The sequence below is a fragment of the Parasteatoda tepidariorum genome, chromosome 4 (genome assembly GCF_043381705.1).
Source record: "Parasteatoda tepidariorum isolate YZ-2023 chromosome 4, CAS_Ptep_4.0, whole genome shotgun sequence".
Classification (NCBI taxonomy): Eukaryota; Metazoa; Arthropoda; class Arachnida; order Araneae; family Theridiidae; genus Parasteatoda; species Parasteatoda tepidariorum.
Window position 1 is genome coordinate 76,411,784 of NC_092207.1, and position 21,963 is coordinate 76,433,746.

The 21,963-nt window shown below is 28.4% G+C and overlaps 1 protein-coding gene across 3 annotated transcripts in view; it reads left to right on the forward strand.

Annotated features, from left to right (window-relative positions):
* Positions 1-7,537: 7,537 nt before the first annotated feature.
* Positions 7,538-21,963, forward strand: part of LOC107437981 (uncharacterized) — an 82,375-nt gene continuing 67,949 nt past the window's right edge. For all 3 annotated transcript variants that reach the window (XR_011636638.1, XM_043041607.2, XM_043041609.2), the window contains exon 1: positions 7,538-7,897. Coding sequence is in view for 2 of the 3 variants with exons in the window: in XM_043041607.2 (XP_042897541.1) it covers positions 7,804-7,897 (94 nt within the window). In the remaining variant the exon portion in view is untranslated. The remainder of the gene's footprint in view (positions 7,898-21,963) is intronic.

Sequence of the window (21,963 nt, forward strand, 5' to 3'; positions counted from 1 at the left end):
TGATACAATTTCAAAATAAATCTTAATTTCAAATGATGTGTTTCTATTTTCATGTGAAGTAAAAACATGGAGTGTGCATGGATTTAAGAGTGTTTTTTTCGCGTTTTAAATTGCAGCATAAAGGTAGAAAAAATAAATAATAAAAATAATTTTGTTTAAAATATTGAAATTGTTAAAATCCATTAAGAAAAGGAATTATATATTAATTTCTCACAAGAACAATCACACACTTATGTACATTTTACGACAATAATATTCTTTAGAGAATATACCTGAACCAGAAAATTATTACAAATATCATATATAAAATTTATTTGCATATCTGTTTAATTAACTTTTCAACTGAGTTAAATTAATTTGTTTTGGGGATTTATGCACTTTATCAATTCTGGTAAAATCACCGTTCAGTACTGTAATGACATTTCTGGTAAAAAAAAAGCCCTATAATTCTGGTTAACAGAATCAAAGCATACGGTATTTAAACCATTCATTTTGTAATTCTTTCGTTAATAGAGTAATGGTTTACCAGAATTTCTGGTTTTCAAATTTTCAGTTCTTATAACCATACATTTAGAAAAAAATACAAAAATGAAAAGTGAATTTAAGGGAAAAAATGGTTTTTATACTAAGCTCTAAGGTATCATGATAAAATTACAAGTAAGATATGATAAAAGTTTATATTATAAAACCATATTTTTGTGTTAATTTTTGCCAAAATCATTAACAAATTACCGAGATTTTTGGTGTTCTTATAGAGTCAGAAACGAGGTAAATTTTGCCATATTCCGGTAGCTTTGGCAGCACTTTTTTTCTCAGTGTATCAAGTACAATCTCATAAAGCTGTTACTGTCTATCTGCCATAAGCATATGAGATTAGAGACAAGTGAAATCATGGAGTAATTGTATGTGATGTCATTTGTATCCGACGAAAGTATTATCTTTTTGCTGCAAGTTCTTTTCTCCTTCAGTCATTAAAATACACAGAAAAAAAAGNGAGTTTACATCGTCTTTTATGCTCGACAATACCTCTCTCATCGACGCCTTTTCCTGGACAAGAATTTTCAAGAAGCGGATGAACGGAAGCAAATTTACGAATTCGTTGTGAACAGTGTCTTTAATTGTATAATTTTTTATTATCAATTACATTTTATTTCCTATGACTTTTCAAACTTTACCTTTGTATAGAATAGTTCCCTTTCCAAACTTTGTTTAGATAGTTTACAATGGTGCACTTTAACCGGTTATCTTTTCACCAATGGTTTTACAAATTTTCTTATGGCATGTATTGTTTTGATAAATCACAATTGAAAATTTAAATCTTCGAGTTAGCTTCGATACCTGTTTTCTCCGAGCGGAGCTCGGTCACCCGCTGGTACTAACTTAAAATGAATAAGTTAATTCCCCTTCTCGAAAAGGAGTGGAATTTTCTGAGTTCAACTTGAGTTGAATACGCCTTTGATTCAGTCAAACATTTGCTTCGCGTTAAATCGAACTTGAGTTGCTAATATTAAAACGATACTTGAGTTATTTTTGCTCAGGCATATTTGATACCAGTTCGTATAGACTGTTAAAAGTATATTCCATTTATTCATTATTTAATTGTGTGTGAGCTAAAAGCTAGAATTTGTCTCGTTTTTTTTAAAAAAAGAAAACGATGTGTATTTCAGGTTACTATGACGATATGACGGACCAACTTGTGTAGATAAAAATGCTAAGTTTTTTTTTTAATAAAATGGAGACAGAATTTTTTTATTTTAATTAGGTAGAGAACGACAGAATATTTAGCTTTCTATTAGAGTCTCGCAGAGATAGGCGCCATTCTCTCTTCAACGATTATGTCGTTGAAATTTCTGGCTTAAAGAAGAATTAAAAGATCATCTTAATAGAAGTGGTATTTCTGAAGAGGACGCTATTTAGCCTTTTAGTAAGTAAAGATATTTTGATGATCCTATTTTTATAACACTATTACTTAAAATATATTATACACACTTTCCATTAAAATTTGATAGTGTATTTATTGTTTTTAAGTAAAATACTAGACATTAAAAATTTTTTGAAGAGAAATTTATTTAAATTAAAGGTATTAATCAGGATGCTTATGGAATATTGAAAAATCTGATTTCGGGCAAGAATCTTAGTCAAAGTGAATTGATATAAAATATTTATAATAATACCACTAAAGGTCAATATGCAAAGAGTCAGTATGCGTATATTTTACTTTTACCTTCTATTTTTATTTTAATCTTTTAATTTTTCTTCTACAAAATGGCGATTAAAGGAGGTTAGACCCAATGAATCAAATTGAGTTATTTAAGAGGATTCTATACCACGACAGAAATTCTGCTTCACTTAATTTGGTAATTTAAATGCTACCAGCAAGTGACGTAGTGTGCTTACCTCGATCCAGATTGGTTGTTGAAATGTGGCATTTGTTTACGCTAGCAACTGTTCTTTCCATTCTATTTCGAGTAAGACAAGTACATCAAATATCAATTGGGTACATGCACTTCAAGAAGAAGGTCGCGGATACCACCACACGTGACCCATGATGTCAGCTCGATCAGATAGTTTATAAGCAAAATGACGCGTTAAAGTTGAGCTAAATTTTTCCACATAAATTAAAATGTTAACTAACATGAAGTTAATTAAATGCAGCGTTGTATCGCACATTGAATTTGTTAAAATATATTCTTTCTTGTCTACGTCTTTTACTTAGCTGAGATTTATTATTTGTTTGTGTATTTCACTATAACCGTGACATATTTTTGATTTGTGTACCTGGCAACTTCGATGCACAATTGGTTTGTTTATGTTCATTTGGCGTCATGCCTGTCATTGTGATAAGTAAAAAATATACAGTGAAAGAATCTTTGTGCAAGAATGTAGAATGCGGCACTTAAGAGAATTGATACATGACGGGCTTGGCTTACTCGACATATAACGGGAAGAACAATTGCTAGCCTAAACAACTGCCACGTTTTAGCAACTAATCCCGATCGACATACCCACACTACGTTACTTGCAGGTATTCTATTCTCTTAAGTGTCACATTCTACATTCTTTCGCAAATATTTCAATTATTTCATTATATATTTCTTACTTAACACAAAGACAGGCACGATGCCATGATGAACATAATCTAACTAATTATGCATCTAAGTTGCCAGGGACATAAAACAAAAATATATCATGGTTATAATGAAATACTTAAATAAATAATAAATCTAAGTTAAATAAAGGACGTATATGAAATTATATTTTAACAAATTCTGTGTGCAATACGTTGTATTTAATTAACTTCACTTTAATTAACATTCTAGCTTATGAGGAGAAACTTAGCTCGACTCTAACACGCCTTCTTGTTTATAAACGATCAGCTGGCGTTCAGGTTTTAGTCGCATGCTTGTGTATCAGTAATTATCTTCTCGAGTTGTAAGTACCCAATTATAGTAAAAAGTAAGTTACGATAAATTTAGAATAATCTATGAGGTTTCAAACGCTTAAAAAATTTCTAATTAACAAAATACAAACGAATTATAATTAGATTACTTAGGTTAGTGAGAAAGTTATTTCGCAATAACTTTTTTTCAGTTTGATATTTTGAAAAATTTTTTTAAGCCCCTGAAATTCCATGGTTTATCCTTGGCTTACCTAACTTCGTTTTTTTCTATACTTTAAATTTTAAAATCCCAATGGAGGTGACACAGAATTTGCAATGAAAAGTTTCTACCGCGGTGAAGCATTTTTATAATAGGTAATCCTCTAAAGAGGAAATCAAGAGGGACATGAAAAATAACATGAATTGAGATCAACATGAAAAATAAGTGAATCTATGAATAAATAAACTAAATAAATAAATAAAATACGTAAATAAATAAAATAAATAAATAAAAATTAAATAAAAATAAATTGAATAAAAATAAATTAAATAAACAGCAAAAAAAGTAAATAAAAAAAAATAAATAAAAAATTATAAAATATTAAGAAAAAACCAAGAAACGACCAAGAAAGTGAATTACAGAATTACCTTTAAATAGTTTGGTTTACTTATACAAACTAAATTCATATGACAATTTCGGTTCAGACTTTTTATTTTTCATCAGTATTTCTAAGAGTTTGATACTTCTTTAGACGCAATCATTACCTGCAACAATTCTTTATATATTTCGCTATTGCTGCATAGGATTTAATAATTCTTTTAATTCTTGTGAGTGTCTAATTCTTGTGAGTCCTCCCTTCTAGTAGGCTGTCATATGTGCTGATATGTTTATATGTGCTGAAATTTCGTTTAAAAGCAGCTTATGTAAACGGAGTGCTTATACAACTTATGCGGAGTGTTCATTCACTTTAAAATTAGTAATTTCTTGGTTTGCTGCGTCACAGTGTGTTGCATCAACATAATTTACACTACAAAAAATTTGCATAATTTACTCAGCAACAACTTCACAGATTTAAATCTTCAAAACTTTGACATATTTACTTTAAGAGAACTTGACGTGCTTTATTCTTCAAAAATTTAAAAATATACTTAAAACTATTTGTAGAAAAATACCAATAAATTCAGCATTTTATAATTTGAATTTGACTGAAACAATTTTTCTATATTCAGCTGATTTTAAATATTTTCCTTTTTTTAGAAATAGATTATTGATCAAATAAAATTTTAAATATATTTATTAAATAAATTATTTAAAATTTTATAATGCTTAAAAAATATTCTATTTTTCCTTATTATTTGGAACACATTTATTTCGAAGATGAAGTGCTTATATGATCTGAAATTTCATTTGAAATCCGACAAGGGCAGCTTTTGTATATTTTACGGTAAGCCCACTCTCATTAAAATTAGTAATTTCCTTCTTAATGATTAAACAAATGTAGCTATAATTATAAAAGTGGTGTCTAAATCATGCAAAGTAGCTGTGTGCTAAAAGCCCATTTACAGTGTCGCAGTGTGTTATACTCCACAAAAGCTTGACATATTTTACTTCGCAGCAAGCGGACAGATTTCATTCTGAAGAAATTTGTCACATTTTACATAACAAAAACTTTACACATTTTATTTTTCTAAGAGATGACAGATTTCATTCTAAAAAAATTGATATATTAACTCTGAGATAACTTGAAATTTTTTTTCTTCAAAAAATTTAAAAGTATACTTAAAAGAATTTGTAGAAAAGAACCCAAAAAATTCAGCATTGAATGATTTGTATTTGATTGAAACAAGTCTATATTTAGTTGATTCTAAATATTTTCTCTCTTCAGAAATAAACGTTTATTTAGAATTTTATAACTTTATTTTTTATTTGTGCAGAATTTCAAAGAATCAAACTTGTAAACTTTAAGTGTACGTTCAAGGTTAAACTTTGTCTTATGTCTTAACTTACGTGGCATTTTTTTAAAATCTTAAATTCAAATTGCTTCACCTATCAAATAAAAAATTTCCTTCACCGATGTTTTGCTTTGATGATTATTCTCATTAATACGGAGTAGTTGTTCACCGTGAAGCAATATCAAACAAAAATAATTCTCATCTTCTCCTTTCGATTCTTCTCCTTTTTTTCTCATTTTTTAATTTTCCAGGAAATAGTATTACAGAATTGTAATGAAATACTTTAAAGGAATACAATAGTAATTTTGTCATATTTCTCTTTATTTCGATTCGGTTAGCAATAAAAAAATAATAGGCTTACGGAAATTGATTTACCTTGCTTCAGAAAAGCGGATCTAAGAGATTAAGAAAAGCTTCACTAACTTTAGATTTGTTAATGAGGATTATTCAATTAATGATCTCACTTAACAATTTTTGCAAGATTTATTAATGATATTTTTTAAAAGATTGGAATCTCAATACCATATTTCAAAATTATCATCCGAAAATTCTTAAACGACAATTATTTAAAAAATTTACTTTAAAAAAGGATTTAAGAAAATTTGTTTTACCAATTTTTGTTAACAGTACTGGTTAAGTTAATTATAATAATTTTTATTCTAGTTTAAGTTTGCAGTGACTTTTAGAAGCTAATGATTATTTTTAAAGTGTGCATCCGTATGCTTAGAGAATATCAGTTAATTTATCACAGAATCAGAATGTTTGTACCAGAATTTTATAACAGTGTTAGAACAATATCAGAATGAAAATGTTCATGTTAAGTCATTACACTGAGAATAAAAGTATGGTTAAAATGTGATGATTAATGATTTAGGTAAAATTAATAATAAAATATGGTTTTATAATATGTGATAAAAATTGGTAAATCTTTAAAATTTGATTATTATACTTTAAAGCACGGCATAATAATCATTTATTCGGTTAAATTCACTTTTCTGTTTTGTATCTTTTACTAAATGTGTGGAAATAATCATGATAATTTTGAAAACAGCATTCTGGTAATCCGTAACCATAGGAACGGAAAAGTTACGAAATAAGTGGTTTTACACCATATATTTTGGTTTTATTTACCATAATAAGTTGGGTTTTTTTATCAGAAATTTCATTACTGATTATTATATAGTTTTTCCAGAATTTCTTTTCTCTATGTAAAGTGTTATTATAATATGAAGACGAGAGTGTTTTAAAGGTCAAGAACGTTTATGCTAGAATTTTATAACAGTGTCAATTCAATATGAGGACGAAAATGCTTATAACAGATTTTATAACACTGTCAGTACAATATAAAGGCGAGAATGTTTATACCAGAATTTCATAACAAAGTTAGTACAATATAAGGACAAATATGTTTACACTAGAATTTTATTACAGACAGTGCATGATAAGAACTGAGATATTTATAACAGTGTTAGTAAAATATAAGAGCAATTAATCTTTATGGAAAATATTCTCAAGAAAACTGATGAGAATTTAGAAATTTTAGGAATGTTCGCAATTTGTTTTAAAAATATTAAAAAAATGAGCAATATTACTAGTTTTTGAGAACAAGTTATTGTTTTTTCTCAGAGTACTGTGACTATTGAGCGTACTGTGACTTCTGAGCAAACTGTGACTTCTGAGCGTACTGTGACACCTTAAAATATTAATTTCATTAATACTTTAAGACTGATATTTAAGTATATATAGATATCAAGACATATTAATATATATTTAAACATTTAAGTATGAAAATTTAAATATATAAGTTTTTAGACAGGTTTGAAGAAAAGTTAACGAGTTTACAGTAATTTTTATTTTAATGGATTTTTACTGTAACACTATCTTAAAATCACGTATAATAGAATTGAAATCAAAGCAGCTTTTCACTATTATCTTCCAAAACAATTACGAGGCGTTTTAAGAAAACAGCAAAATACGCGTTATGAATAATAACCTGACGAATAAACACGATGTCATCACATATTCTTTGACCATAATTCACCCCTTCCTCACCCATCTTCTTCTTCTTCCTCAGCATCATGCGTGACACACAAGAAGAGGGGAAAAGAAAAACACCGCCAATCTCGTCTTTGCAAAAAGATAATCTATAAACCCCCGCCAAACTGCTGCAACCAGTTACTAAATCATCTATCGGCTGATAAAGATAATGTGAGAGGTTGTGTGTTAGGAGAGGAAATTTAAAAACATCCACAAATAAAGAAAAACAGCTTTGGTGAGCGAGTTGCTTTTTCACCTCGAGTTGTTAAGCGGAGATTAAGCGGTTCCGGTGGTGAATTAGAAAGTTGAACTGTGTGAATTAAGAGGAATCGCTTGATCCTTAGAAGAAAAGTGAGGGAGTTTTAAAGAAAAAGATTATTGCTTGATTTTTAACCCTTGATTGCTTTTTCGTTTGTTTCCTTGGTACATTTAATATGTCTGGAGTGTGGTTTGTTGTGAGTATTCCGACCGAGTCTTTTGAGAGGAAGTTGAGACACCCAGAAGATTTGAGAAAGGAGAAACCCCAAGGTAATTTAAGATCGAATAAATTTTAAGAAATTTTTAGAAATTAGAATAGAAAATTGATGAAAAGAAGGTTGCTTTGTTGGAATGCTAGTATACAATAATTACTGATTTCTTAAATCAATCAAAAATGGAAAGTTCGATATTTCGCTTAATGAATTTATCATTTATTGACAATGAATAAAATTTGTTCTATTAAATAAAACACATTTTAAATATTTATTTAATAAATTTTAGTAAAATAATAATTATAATAATGTGATAATATTCATAAATAATAATTTAATAATAATTATAAATAATAATTTAATAATAGTTATAAATAATAATTTAATAATAATTATAAATAATAATTTAATAATAATTATAAATAAAAATATAATAATAATTATAAATAAAAATATAATAATAATTTTATAATAAATAATAATTTTAATAATATAAATTTTAAATAATGCGGAAAAAGCTGTTTTGTTGGATTGACGTTATTTACCGAAAACACATTACAATAATTATAGATTTATAGTTAAGAGAAAAAAGTATGATAAAAACTACCAGAATATATTAAAATCTACTGTATTTCTGGCTCTATGGAGACACTAAAAAGCTCGGTACTTTTAAACGAATCGCTTTAGTTAGGAGTTTGGTAAAACTAGCAATAAAATATGGTTTTATAATATGTGATCAAATTTGGTAAATACGATAGTTTTGTCATGATGCCTAAGAGCATGTCATAAAAGCGTTCTTTTTTCGATTAAATTTACTCTTCAGTTTTGTATTTTTTACTAAATGTGTGGTAATAACAATTATAATTTTGAAAACCAGAATTTTTAGTGAACCATTACCATATAAATGGAAAAATTACCAAATAAATGCCTTAAATACTGTATATTTTGGTTTTATAAACCAGAATTATGTGTTTGTTTTTACGAGAAATTTCATTACTATACATTACGGTAATTTTACCAGAATTTTCTTTCTTCGTGATTAGACCAATCATAAATAGAAACTTTGACACGTCGTTTAATGAATTTACCATTGATTTATAACTAAGAAAATTTTTTCTATTTAATAAAAAAAAAAACTTTGAAACATTTATGAGACATTAGATTAGACACATTAGTTTTTAAGAAATGCAAAGATTGCTTTATTGGAATGTTGGTAAGGTATAAGTGTTGATTTATTAGATCAATCATAGATAAAAAAAATTGATATTTCATTAAATTAAGAATAAACCAATGATCCTCTGTGGAACCTTTAACCAGACATTTTAAATAATGAGAAGAAGACTGTTTTATTGATATACTTATGTATATAATGAGAACGGATTTTTTAGGATCAATTATAAATGGAAAATTACACATTTCATTAAATTTACTATTGATTGATAATGTAGTAAATTTGTTCCATTTCATAAAACATCTTTAAAGCATTTATCAGAGAGAACATTCAGTAATTTTTTTAAAAATATTTAAAGAAGGCAGCTTTATTGGAATATTGCTATGTAGTACTGTTTTACTTAGTGTAAAATGGATATCTTATTGTAAAATGTGTTTTTGTATATAATATATAAAATATTCAAAAAATTTCTTTTAACTAGCTTTCCTATTTTTACCTTCTATGACTTATTTCGAAATGAAGTTGAAGAAACTATACTTATAGTGTAAAATAACGATTGTTTTAACAGTGCTATGATACATTTCTTAAAACTATGCTCAAAATATATTTTTTGGAATATATGATCGAGGAAAAAACAAAGCTCTTTAAACAGATTTCGTAGCTTTTTATTATTTCGCATAACACTATGAAAAAAAATATGGAAAAATCTACAAGAATATGGTAAAATTAACCTTGTCTCTGGCTTTATGATTTTGATAAAATTAAAAATGAAATTAGATTTCATAATATGTGATAAAATTAGGTAAATGTGATAAAGTTTGGTAATTTTATCATTGTACTTAAAAGCATGGCATAGAAACCATATGGTTGGTTAAATTTACTTTCAGTTTTGTAATTTTTTACTAAATGCATGGCAATCAGAACTGTAGTTTTGAAAAAAAAAATTAACCGTTACCATGCGAACAGAAAAATTTCCAATTGAATGGTTTAAATACCATATATTTTGGTTTTATTTACGAAAATTATGTTTTTCCTTGCTTTTCTTTTCTTTCTTTTTTTACCAAAAACACTATGCAATACTGTTGTTTTATTAGAATTTATTTTCTACGTGGAGTATTCTTGCATTGTAGTATATTCAAAAGTACTATTCCTAACGCCTTAATAATTATTTTGCACTTTATGTCATTAACAGTTATTTTTAATAAATTTAGAGAAATGAAAAAGCGCATACATTCATTGGAAATACTTTAAAATTTGGTAAAAGTGGTAAAATTTGTTTTTAAATTTACTTTTTAGTTTTGTATTTTTAATAATTGTGTGATAATAAGAACTATAATTTTGAAAATCAGAAATTTCGCCAAACCGTTACTATATGAAAGGAAAAATCACCAAATGAAGGATTTAAATGCTGTATATTTTGGTTTTATTTACCAAAATTATGCTTTTTCCTTGTTTTTCTATTCTTTCTTTTTTTACCAAAACCACAATGCAATACAGTTGTTTTATCAGAATTTATTTTCTTCGTGGAGTACTCTTGCATTGTAGTATATTCAAAAGTACTATTCCTAGCATGTTAATAATTGTTTTGCACTTTATGTCATTAACAGTTATCTTTAATAAATTTAGAGCAATGAAAAAGCGAATACATTTATTGGAAATACTTTAAAATTTGGTAAAATTTTACTTTAAATTTACTTTTTAGTATTGTATTTTTAATAAATGTGTGGTAATAAGAACTATAATTTTGAAAATCAGAAATTTCGCCAAACCGTTACTATATGAAAGGAAAAATCACCAAATGAAGGATTTAAATGCTGTATATTTTGGTTTTATTTACCAAAATTAAGTTATTTTTACTAATTTTTTCTTTTTAAAGAAATGCCTTTATCATTCAATATGGTTGTTTTATCAGAATATTTTTTTTATCTCCGAGATTTAATCTCGCTTTGTAGTATATTCAAACGTAGGTATTCCTAATGTATTAATAATTATTTTTCACTTTTGTCATTATCATTTATCTCGAATAAATTGACAGTAATGAAAAAGCAAATAAATTTATTGGAAATGCATTTAAGAAAACAATGACTCCAAGGTTGTATTTTGAGTAGTGTAATTATAAATAGAAAATTAATAAGCATATTAATATTAAACATATTAATAATATCGGAGCATTCTTATTATGGTATATGATATGGTATATATAATATGGTATAGTATAAAATATGGTATATTGATCCAGCTAAAAATTTCAAAAAATTAATTAAGTTTGGAAAATAGACTGTTTTTAAAATTTCTAAGCAGCCAAAACACCGTGTAAACTATCGCCCAATTCTAAATAGGATTTTTTGTAAAAAATAATTTATCATTGTTGAAATATGTAATTTAAAAACAAATTTTAGTATTTTTTGGATGTACCCTACAGCTTCAAATTAATTGCAAAATTATATTTTTGGCTCGAACTTTTAAATAACCGAGTAATTTAAAAGATCAGAGATAGTTAGTTATTCGCGAAACCTGTATAAGTTATTCCTGTATAAGGATTGCGAATTTCGAATCGCAGTTTTTACTAATTTCTTTTTGATATACTTGTAAATTGATCAGATTAGAATATAGAAATATTGCACTAGGACTGAAGGTAGATAAGACTAGCAAAAAGTTTATGCAGGTCATCAATAAATTAAAAAAAATTATTTTTAAAAATGTGCTAACTTCAGTTTGAAGAGTTAGTTAGAAGAGATTCGGAAAATAAAATCCGTTCCCAGTAAAAAAAAAATATTTATTAAATTTTTTGTTGCTAACCATAACGAAATTTCTGTTTCAAATCTATGAAGACAAAAATACAAAACATGGTCATTTCGTATCTCTTATTTTCCTTGCACGGGTCAGATAGTTGGTTGTAATTAAGTATTTAATTTATCAGCAACGATACTTTTCATTTAAGCAAGGGTGAGGAGTCAGTACTTTGACACCATTTTTAAAATTTATAGTGCTGCCAATTATACTTTCCATCCAAATTTACAAAACTTTTTAAAACAGGAATGAGATTTTTTAAGAATTTTTCTCGCATTTTTTTGCTTTGCATCAAAATTGGTCTCAATTTTTAAAAAGGAAATCTGATTTTAAAATAATCAATATTTTTCATTTTTACTACCCATAAATATTTCAAATTTTTTCAAGTTTTTGTTTTAGGTTAATGTTGAAAAGAATGAGTCAAAAATCGATTCTTTCATCTAAATTTTTAAAAACCGAACTAATTTTTCAAACTTACAGAAATTTTTTAAAAAAAATTTTCGCATTTTTTTATAAAAAATTATCACAAAAATTCCATTACTTCCTTATTTTTTAAACTGATAATTAAATTGAAATTTTTATTATGTTAAGTTAACTATTATAATAATATATGAATAAAATGCTTAAGAATAAATTTTAAATGTGTATTAATTACAAAATTTTTAAAAACAATTTTAAACTAAATTTGGAATTAGAAATCTTGGATACCGTAAAAATTACAATAAAAACATTTTAAACTGATAGCTATTTATAAATTTTCCTAAGTTATCGATTTTTTATGTGTTATAGTCAGAGCTTGGGAAATACGGTAGGCTGGATGACATGGATGTCTATAAGTAAATAATAAAATGGTAATCATAATAAATTTAATAAAAATAAATTTCATAAAAATATATATAAAATAAAAATTGCTAATCATAACAAATTTTGTGTGGAGACTATATTTTTAGCTTTTCAATTATGATCTGACATTTCATTTTTAAAATTAAGTATTTATTTAAAAAAATTGGTCTGAGAATTGACTTCAAGCATAATTATTTTTCGCAATCTCTGTATTTTCTACAATTGTCTGAAAAAAATCCTATTTTTCCATTCCTTAAAAATATCGCAATTTCAGTAAACTTTGCGGAAATCTGTTATAATAATTGCTGAAAGACCACATGGATTTATGGTGAAATCGATGCAAAATCAAGCCCTACAAAAGATGATCACTTCTATGCTTAATTTAAAATTCTGCGAAGCGTTAATGTCTTATTAAAAAAAATAAAAAGCACTTTCGATTCAACTTTTTATTTTGTAATATAATAAGAAACGTATGTTTCATTCACAGCAATTGAGTAATTTTCGGGAGAGGTTTGTGATTTCAGAATTATCCTTCGAAGTTCCTTGAGTCCCACGAACTAGCAAGTTTTAACAAAGTTGAGTCCCAATTTATAATTTTGCATCCCCCCCCGCTATTATGTCTTTTTTTAAGTGTAATGGCAAATTCTCAAAAAATATACAACTTTAATTGTAAACACATTACACTTCGAAATTACAAGTTTTTCTTTCGAAATTTCTTCCAAAAATTTTTATGTTTTATTTTGTTGTAATAAGCATTCTAAGTATATGAATTTGATTTTTATGCATGAATGTATTTTTTTTGGTTGCTAAATTTTGAATATAGCAAAAAATAAATAAATAAATAAAATAAAAAGCAAGCTAAGAACGGGGAAAGTGTTAATATTTCTACTGGCTACCAACTCTTTTCAAATTTTTAGTACTCTGGTAATAGTGATTTGTGACAATCATAGTTATGAACATTTGTAACAGTTGAAATCCTATATATTTGTTATAGTCCTAATATGTATTAGTTACATAATATACTTTAGCTACAGAAAATAAATTATAATTTTTTTTTTAATTCGAGGCTCAGTGACGTCACAATATCGATGCCCTAACGAAGGTTAAAACAGTCGAAATTTTTAACCCATTGAAGATAATTTATTCGTTAATACCGTCAATATAAGCGAGCTAAATACGCATCTTAAATAGCGTCAATATAAGCATCTTTAAACATAGAATCTTTTTTCTTCTTTTAGAATTGGGTGCTCAGAGAGTTACTTAATACTCTTCGTTATTTAAATATAGTCAATCAACATTTAACAACTTTAATTTTGATTGACTACATTTGCAGGCCAAAAATGCATCATATTTTCAATGAAAAAATTATATCTACATTATCCATGTTAAAACAGTCAATTATATCCATGCTGGTGATTGCTTAACTTCTATCCGTTTCATATGGCAAGAGTTAGTCTCAGCATGATATTAATTGCTTTCGAAATTAAAATTAGCTTTCATGATTTAAATCCAATTTTTTTAAAAAATTTAAAATTTAAGGGCACATTGTTTTTTTCTTGTAAAATTTAGAATTTTTTTTACAATGTTTAGGCTAGCTATTTCCTGAATTAGTCTAATAAAAGTTTCGCTGCGAAGGTCTAGGGTTCGAATCTTAATGGCGGATTGAAGCCCACCCTGCATCAGATCAATGTGTACTGCTGGTATGAGAACAAAAGGCGAACTGTGCGTAATACTGTCTACATTACCACTATCATGCTGTTAGTCTCGAAATTATGGCGGATTGTTGATCTTGAATTTCATTTTACGGTCGGATACCATTCTTTTACTACGGACCTTTTACGTAGCAGTTGTTATTTTATGGGCAATGCTGCTTATTTTACAGGCTTATGCAGTATTTTCTACAATGTAAAATTACGAGTGATTCGTAATTTAAGGTTTAAATATTTTTTTACCGACTGGAAACTCTGCCTGCCAGTGCTTTTTCTATATTTTCACATGGATATTTTGCAGGGTATGTGAAAGTTTAATTTTTTGCAAACTTGAAATAAAGTGTTCCTTATAACACAATTTTTTTAGATTGTTTAACTTCAAATTCTAAAAGACAATTTTTTACAGTGTAATGGTAAAAATGATCAAAGAAGTAAACTTTTTGGTACGAATTAAATAATCATTTTGAAACTGGTGTTATTTGTACATATTTCATTTTAATGTTTTTATACCTAAGTTTTCTTATTATGTAGCTCATTTTCAAAAATTGCACAATAGCTAACAAGGAGGCAGAGTCTCTTAGTATAGTGAAAAAATTAAACTAATTATTTATATTTTGAAATACCTACATTAAAATATAATTTTACAAAGTTTAAAAAGTAAACTAATATTAGTAATGCTAATAAAAATTATAAATCAGAATTGCCAAAACAATTAAACAATTTCAGTATTATTTTTTCGAGGTTTCCTTCAAAGCATATACATTACGCTTAAAAAGACCGATAAGAAAAGAAGCTCAACAGTGTTAATCGCATGACACTGGCCGTCAATTGTGATCATTAATCAGGGAAATTATGCGACCAAAAATTACTCAGTAAGGCTCAATTTAATGCTCCTTCATGCAGAGCTTCTTTTTTAAAAACCTTACACGATTAGCTATTAACAAAAACCTTTATTTTTTTTTAATAATTTAGAGTACAAAATATACAAAAATTACAATCTTGTATGAATTTCAGGACATTTTCTATTATTTGTTTGTTGGTGCTAAATTTTAGCATGGAAAGTAATTTTTTTTAAAATTTCTAAATGATCGAAGCTAACACGTAAATCTTCATTGCTTAAGGCTAGATCACGAAAGTAATTACCGGTCATTTTGAATTTATATTTCTTGTTCTTTCCTAGTAATTATTAAGTTAAATTTTTAAAAGTTGAAAAAAAAGAATTTTTTACACTCTTAATAAACAATTTAAGTCCTTTCTATGAAATGCGCAGATGGAAAAGTGGAATTAGAGTAGCTTTGATTCGAAGTTTTGTATGAGTTAAACAGTTCGATCCAGAAACTGTCAGATTTCATCAAGGTATTTTTTTATTTACTTTATTACTTTTTTTATTTACAATGTTTAATTTCCTAAAATATATAGTAGTTCTACTTTTTTTTATAAATGATTTTTTTTCTGGAGAAAGCTCAAATGATTTAATCTTATACCGCTAGTGGGCTGAAGCCGGGTATGCATGTTAACTCAATGGGAAATTAAAAAATATTAGAAATTCAGTGAAAAAGTAACAAGCATTTATATTTTATCTGGGAATTTTAGAATATTATGTATGTAATTTATGTGTGATGTAGTCAAGTCCATAGTTAATGAGGGGAGAGTTTGTCCTGAGACCGAGACCCGGGACGTGATTTTCCATTCCAACAACCTTTAACGACGCTCTCTCCTGTTTCGATTTTTCTTCAAGAAAAGAAAACTTGATTTTTGACTTTTATTTTAGTTCAGGAAGCAAATTGTAAGAGAAGCAAAAGTTCGCATTATAATTAGGATCAACAACGGATATCTGGAGAAAAAAAAGAATCGTTAAAGGACCCGTTCGTTTTGAATTTATAAAGTCGTTATAAGTTCAAAATGTAGAGAAAACATGTGTTCAGCCTTAGATGAATAATCTAACAATAACTTGTAAGGAGAAATCTTTTCTTATTTGTTATTTGTTGATTTGCTGCGCATGCGTTCTGAGACTCCTGCTAACTAGAATATTTTGCCTGCTTGTCAGTTGGATTAGCGATTTTGCTACAGTATGTTTACTTTGGCCTTTGCGAGCTACAGGGCGCATAGTTTTCTTTTCCCAACTATTTTGGAAGTTGATGTTCTAATTAAGGTTTTATTTTGAAATTTTTAATAAATAGTTTATTTTGGCAATTTAGTTTTATTTCGTTATTCGATGGCTCAGGCTCATATTAGTTTAATTCCTGTTAGTATTCCCCACAACATGGAAAAAAATTACAGAACAATGAAAAAAGAGAAAAAGAAAAAAAAAAGAAAAATCCGTAAAAAAAATTCCAAGGAAAAAAAAATCCGTAAAAAAAGATATAATTTTTTCATCAGCTCACACGATTATATAAACAAAAAGAAGTGCTTTCCAATATTGTATCAATATAGCCAAAGCGAAACCGGGTAGTCCTCGGTTTTATCCCTAAAACAGAGGTTGTTGAAACGTAACAGAACAGTGCTGTTATTGTTTGTTAAGATATGAATCTTTAGTAAAAGTATAATAAACTGGTAAAAGTAGTAAATATTTTTATTTTATGACAATTTAAGAATATTATATACAAAATTCACAAGTGAAGTAGTAATTTTCTGCCTCCGTACCACTGCAGTCTTTATGGGCTTAGTAAAAACACTTTCCACGAATCCACCTTTCTCCTTTCTTATTGTTTAAAAAATACACCATTACACTTTAAACAATAAACAACTGATGTGTTTTTATCATCATCTTTGGAAGAAACATCAATCAGTAATTTAAGTTTTTTTGATAAAACTATTTTGCTTGATTCGCTCTTTAAACATTTCTCTTCTCGTTCATTTTGTTTTCAGGTTTTTCTTCTTCTTTTTTTTTTTTTCCTTTTCTTTCTTTTTTCTTTTGAGAGTCACTACGAAACAACGTTCTCTTTCTTGATAACACATTTTTGTCATGTTCTTTTTCTCTTTTATTTACCCGTTAACGCCTCTTTAAATTAGACATCATTTAGCACTCTAAACTGCGATCAAATTTCACCAATTAACAATACCTCCAATTTCTCACTCCTTCTCCGGCAATTCCACTTCCACCCAATCTGATTTTTCAACGTAACCTTGATCATCTTTCTGAAGTTTCAATTTAATATATATGCAAATAAAAATGAGAGGTGCAAAATAATAATAATAATAAATAAAAATCACAATGAAAAAAGTTAATCAGCTAGCTTTACCCAATTTATTGAACAGTAGGTTTGATCAGTTAAAACAAAAGGTATTTAAAATTATTGTATTTAAAATTATTAAACCGCAGTTATACAGACATCGTAGCTTTTCTTATAGGTAGTCCATATTTAAGTACTTTGCGGGCTTATACATGTTTAAGTAAACACATCGTAGCATTTCTTCTACTTATAAATAGAAAGGAATTTCTTTAAACATACCATTGAACTCGAAATTTTAACTTTTAGTATGCAGAGCCATCAAGGATGGAGAAAATGGTTCCACACTTTTCTTTTACTAGCAGAGCTTCAAATTTATTCAGCTGTCACTTTTGGCGAGGCAGTCTGCTGTTGTTTTAAATGATGTCTCATTTAGAAAGAAGCTACCCAGTCTTACCCCGCGATCACCTATTTTTTTTTATATACCATGACCATATGCCATTGGTATTTAACATACGCCTTGATCCGCGATGGCATTCACCTTCCGATGAGGTGAACGGATTCGAATCCTAGGGATGGCTGGTCGATACGAATTCAGCAAGCAACGTGCACCGACCACAGTGCTGACGTAAAATATCCTCAATGGTAGACGGATCATGGGTTAGAGTCTCCTTGCGCCGTCAGGCTAACTGTGGGAGGTTTTCGTAGTTTTCCTCCCCATGTAACGCAAATGCGGGTTAGGTCCATCAAAATTCCTCCACGGATTTAAATTTCTCCCAATACTTCATCCATGAGTTTCCTTGTCTCCTAGATCGGGTTCAAAATTACAAGACTATGAAGTTGGGCATTAATAAAGTCATAAACCCAAAACAAGTCGCAAACTCAAAAAATTGGGTCGGTTGTTCAACAACGGTTATAAAATAACAAAAGCATTATCATTGAATTAAATAAGTTTGAGCAGTGGAATAAGAAGAACTGGGTGGATATTTAGTGGGATGTAATATAGCGGATTAATATGAATTGATGTAAAATATTTACTTGAAATTCATTTTGTTTCAGGAAAAAAGCGCAATATTAGGGTTGAACAATTTTAAAATCAATCATTGTGTTTACAGGTTCAGAAAGTCACAAGGTTACAAAAAATGCGGTGAATAAGTTCATAGAGTAAAAAATAATATTGCAGTACAATGACCTGTAAAAAATAAATACAATCACGAACTATATTTTCAACGCCAAAAATATGATGTAAAAATCTTCTTTTGGAACAATACTTTGAAAATATATAAATGATCCAGAAATTCATTAGCATATTTCTGCATTCGTTAATAATAATTTACGATGTACGATGTTTTAGATGGTAGCCTTGGCACGCTTTTTAATCGTGATTCTCACATTTGACTAATTTGTTGATTAGCTTAAACTCGATTTGTTTCTTGTAATAATTCGCTTTTTCCAAATAATTAGTCAAAATTTCTGATTTTATTAAAAAAAAGGAATGATAATCAATTCTTTGTTTAGCTAAGCAGTTCAAAAGTTTAAAAACTGAATTTTTACGAAACTGAAGTCATTCTTTTTAAAGCAATATTTTTTGTCTGAAAATAAAATTTTAAAATACTGATTTAGCAAAAAAATTCGGTATTTAAATTCGGTACTTTCCCATTTTGATTTCGATGGCGAAGTAAATTTAGCTATTTTATTTCCTTTTTTTTTAATTCGAAAAAAGCTACCTAAAAATAAAGGCCGGGATAGCCTGGTTGGCAGGGTGCTGGACTCACGTTTGTGAGAACGGGAGTTCGAATCCAGCAGGCCGAAAACTCCCCGTGTAGTAAATGGTGCACGTTAAATCTGTCGGGTCACTAAGCCCTTCACGTTCCCATAACAAACCATTACCTCTGGGGGTACTGAATTGGAGATCGAACGCTCTCTGGTTCAGATCAAAATTACGATCAGTAGACGAATGAATGGCTGTGTGAATGGGTCCGCCTATAAACGGGTGTGACGTATGGGTGTGGCAGAAGTAGAATTCTTGGCTATAGATGGCACCACTGGAAAGCAAGAACAATCACATTCTCTCTGCCTTAATGGTCGATGACAGCAACAACCTAAAAATAAAGAATTAAAAAAAATAATTGAATTAACTTGCACCGGTTGTCTTTGCATAGGTGGCTTTGTTCTATTTGGTGATTTTATTACCGTAAATATTTCTTAATTAGGACTCGGAGTATCGATACATACATTTCTCTTATGTGGTTCGATAAATTAATCTGTATTTCATTGCCTCCGTTGGCAACACTAAATTTTATTTTTTAAGGCAGACATTCTGTTTTAATTCTCTTTATTCCGTAACTAAAAGGAACTGATATGTTTGTGATATTATTGCAATTTCGGATAAACAGGTCAAACTCTATGTAAATTCATATGCTATTTTAGAAAGTAACACTAATATCTATACTGTTAATAAGGAGTGAGTCGTAATTTTACTATTTTTTGAGCTGCAGTTATATTAAGTCAACATAGTTTGTTCAGCGCAATTTCGTGCTATGTAAAAACTTTTATTTAAAATATTTTAAAAACAACGGAGATCGAGAGAACATTCTTAGCAATAAATTCTAAAGAAGAAACAACAGAACATTAACTACAAGAATAGATATGGCTGTTTATGCTTCTTCCACTGGAAACAACATGCGCGTTCTTATTTATGCACTCAAAAAGCATGCACTTAAAAATCATTTATTTTAAATTAGGAAATCTAATTTAAATTTTAACAATACTGATGCCAACAATCCATTCGCATTTTACTTCTCAGAAAGGTTACAGCATAGAAATTTTAATCGGAGTTCTATCATATCTAATGATTATTTAATCGGATACCCGAAAGTGACGTCACCCGTGTATAAATCGTGGCATTTGTTTAGGTCATCATTAAGCAATCAATCAAGTTCGTCACATGCGCATGACGTGGCTTGAAAGTATCCAATTAAATCTGACCCGAAAATTAATCAAGCATGATAATAAACTAAAGTAAATAGCCGTAACGTTAACAGCTCATGTATTACAACTACGCGATTAGGCATAATCATGTGATTCCAGCGGTATTCTTCTTCTTAGATTGCAAGTACCCGAATTTGTTTCAATATTCATTGCAAAACTTTTCAATGATTGAGTATGTTTAGAAAGAACTCAGAAAAGTCTAAGTTATACCTAATTATAGTTTCCGCTATTATTTATGTTGTTAAATACTAGGACACGTTTCAAACAGGACTAATTTATTTAACTATTATTACGAAAGTAGCTGTGATTCCAAACTGAACCATGCAATATTGCATGGTAATGGTTTGGTGAACGTAGAGCTAAGCTCATTAGTTAAAAAAATTATAGTAAATAATTTTATCAAATCTGTTTGAATAGTTTTTGTTAAATGAAACTTTTTTGTAACATTATTCAAATAATTGAATTTTTTAAAGATTATTTACTTTATTTTATATTGTTCTAAAAGGCTTAACATGGAGTATAATCCCTTTTCTGTTGGAGGGAGACTTTAAACACACGGCAGTTTTCAAAATTTGATCAGATCAGTTTTGAATGTATTAAACAATCAGAATCTGTTAATAAAACGAATTGATCCATTGAAAAACAAACTGTAGATAATGGGTACTCAAAACTCACAAAAATCTTTTTTGTATTTTTATGCAATCGTTTCTTGGAAAATGACATTTCATCAAATCGAGTAAAACACTATTTTTGTTTGCTTGAGGATACACATTTTGTGGAAACCATTATATTTTATGCAACACTTCGATTTCACACTTCATTAGGTAAAACAACATAAGATAAAAGAGGTTTGACTGTGTGCTTAGTCATAACCGGAAATTGAACATGGAAATCCTGTTTGACAAACAGGAGCGCTAACTCTTGCACTCTTCTCCCATACAGTGTAAAGGGCTTAAAAGTTAAATTAAGAACGAAAACGTTTGAGAGTTTCCAAAATGTGCTAAGATTACACACGGAAGAAGAAACAGTATGTTTTCAAATATTTGAGCATTCTTTTTTTACAAAAAAATAACGCGATTTCGTAAGAAAAGGACACTCTACTAAAATTTCGCGACAAAATGGCATTACAAAAATTTTTTGTGATACTAAGAGATCCTTATTACAAAAGCTAAAAAATGATTAAAATGCTGGATATTTATTTTATTGCTTATACTTAAGAGGCGAAGGACACTAACTGTCATTGTCAGGCACTTTCATAGTGCCGGATGATGGCACTAACTGTCATTGTGAAGAATTGGGGTTGAACCCCCAGAGCCGGCTTAAAGCTCATCCAGTTCAGAGCAATGTGTACCAGCTTGTCTTAGAAGTTAAAGTAAGTACTGTGTGCAGTGCGGACGCATTGCCTCAATCATGTCGTTGATCACAACATTGTGCACTGAGAAGAAAAAGT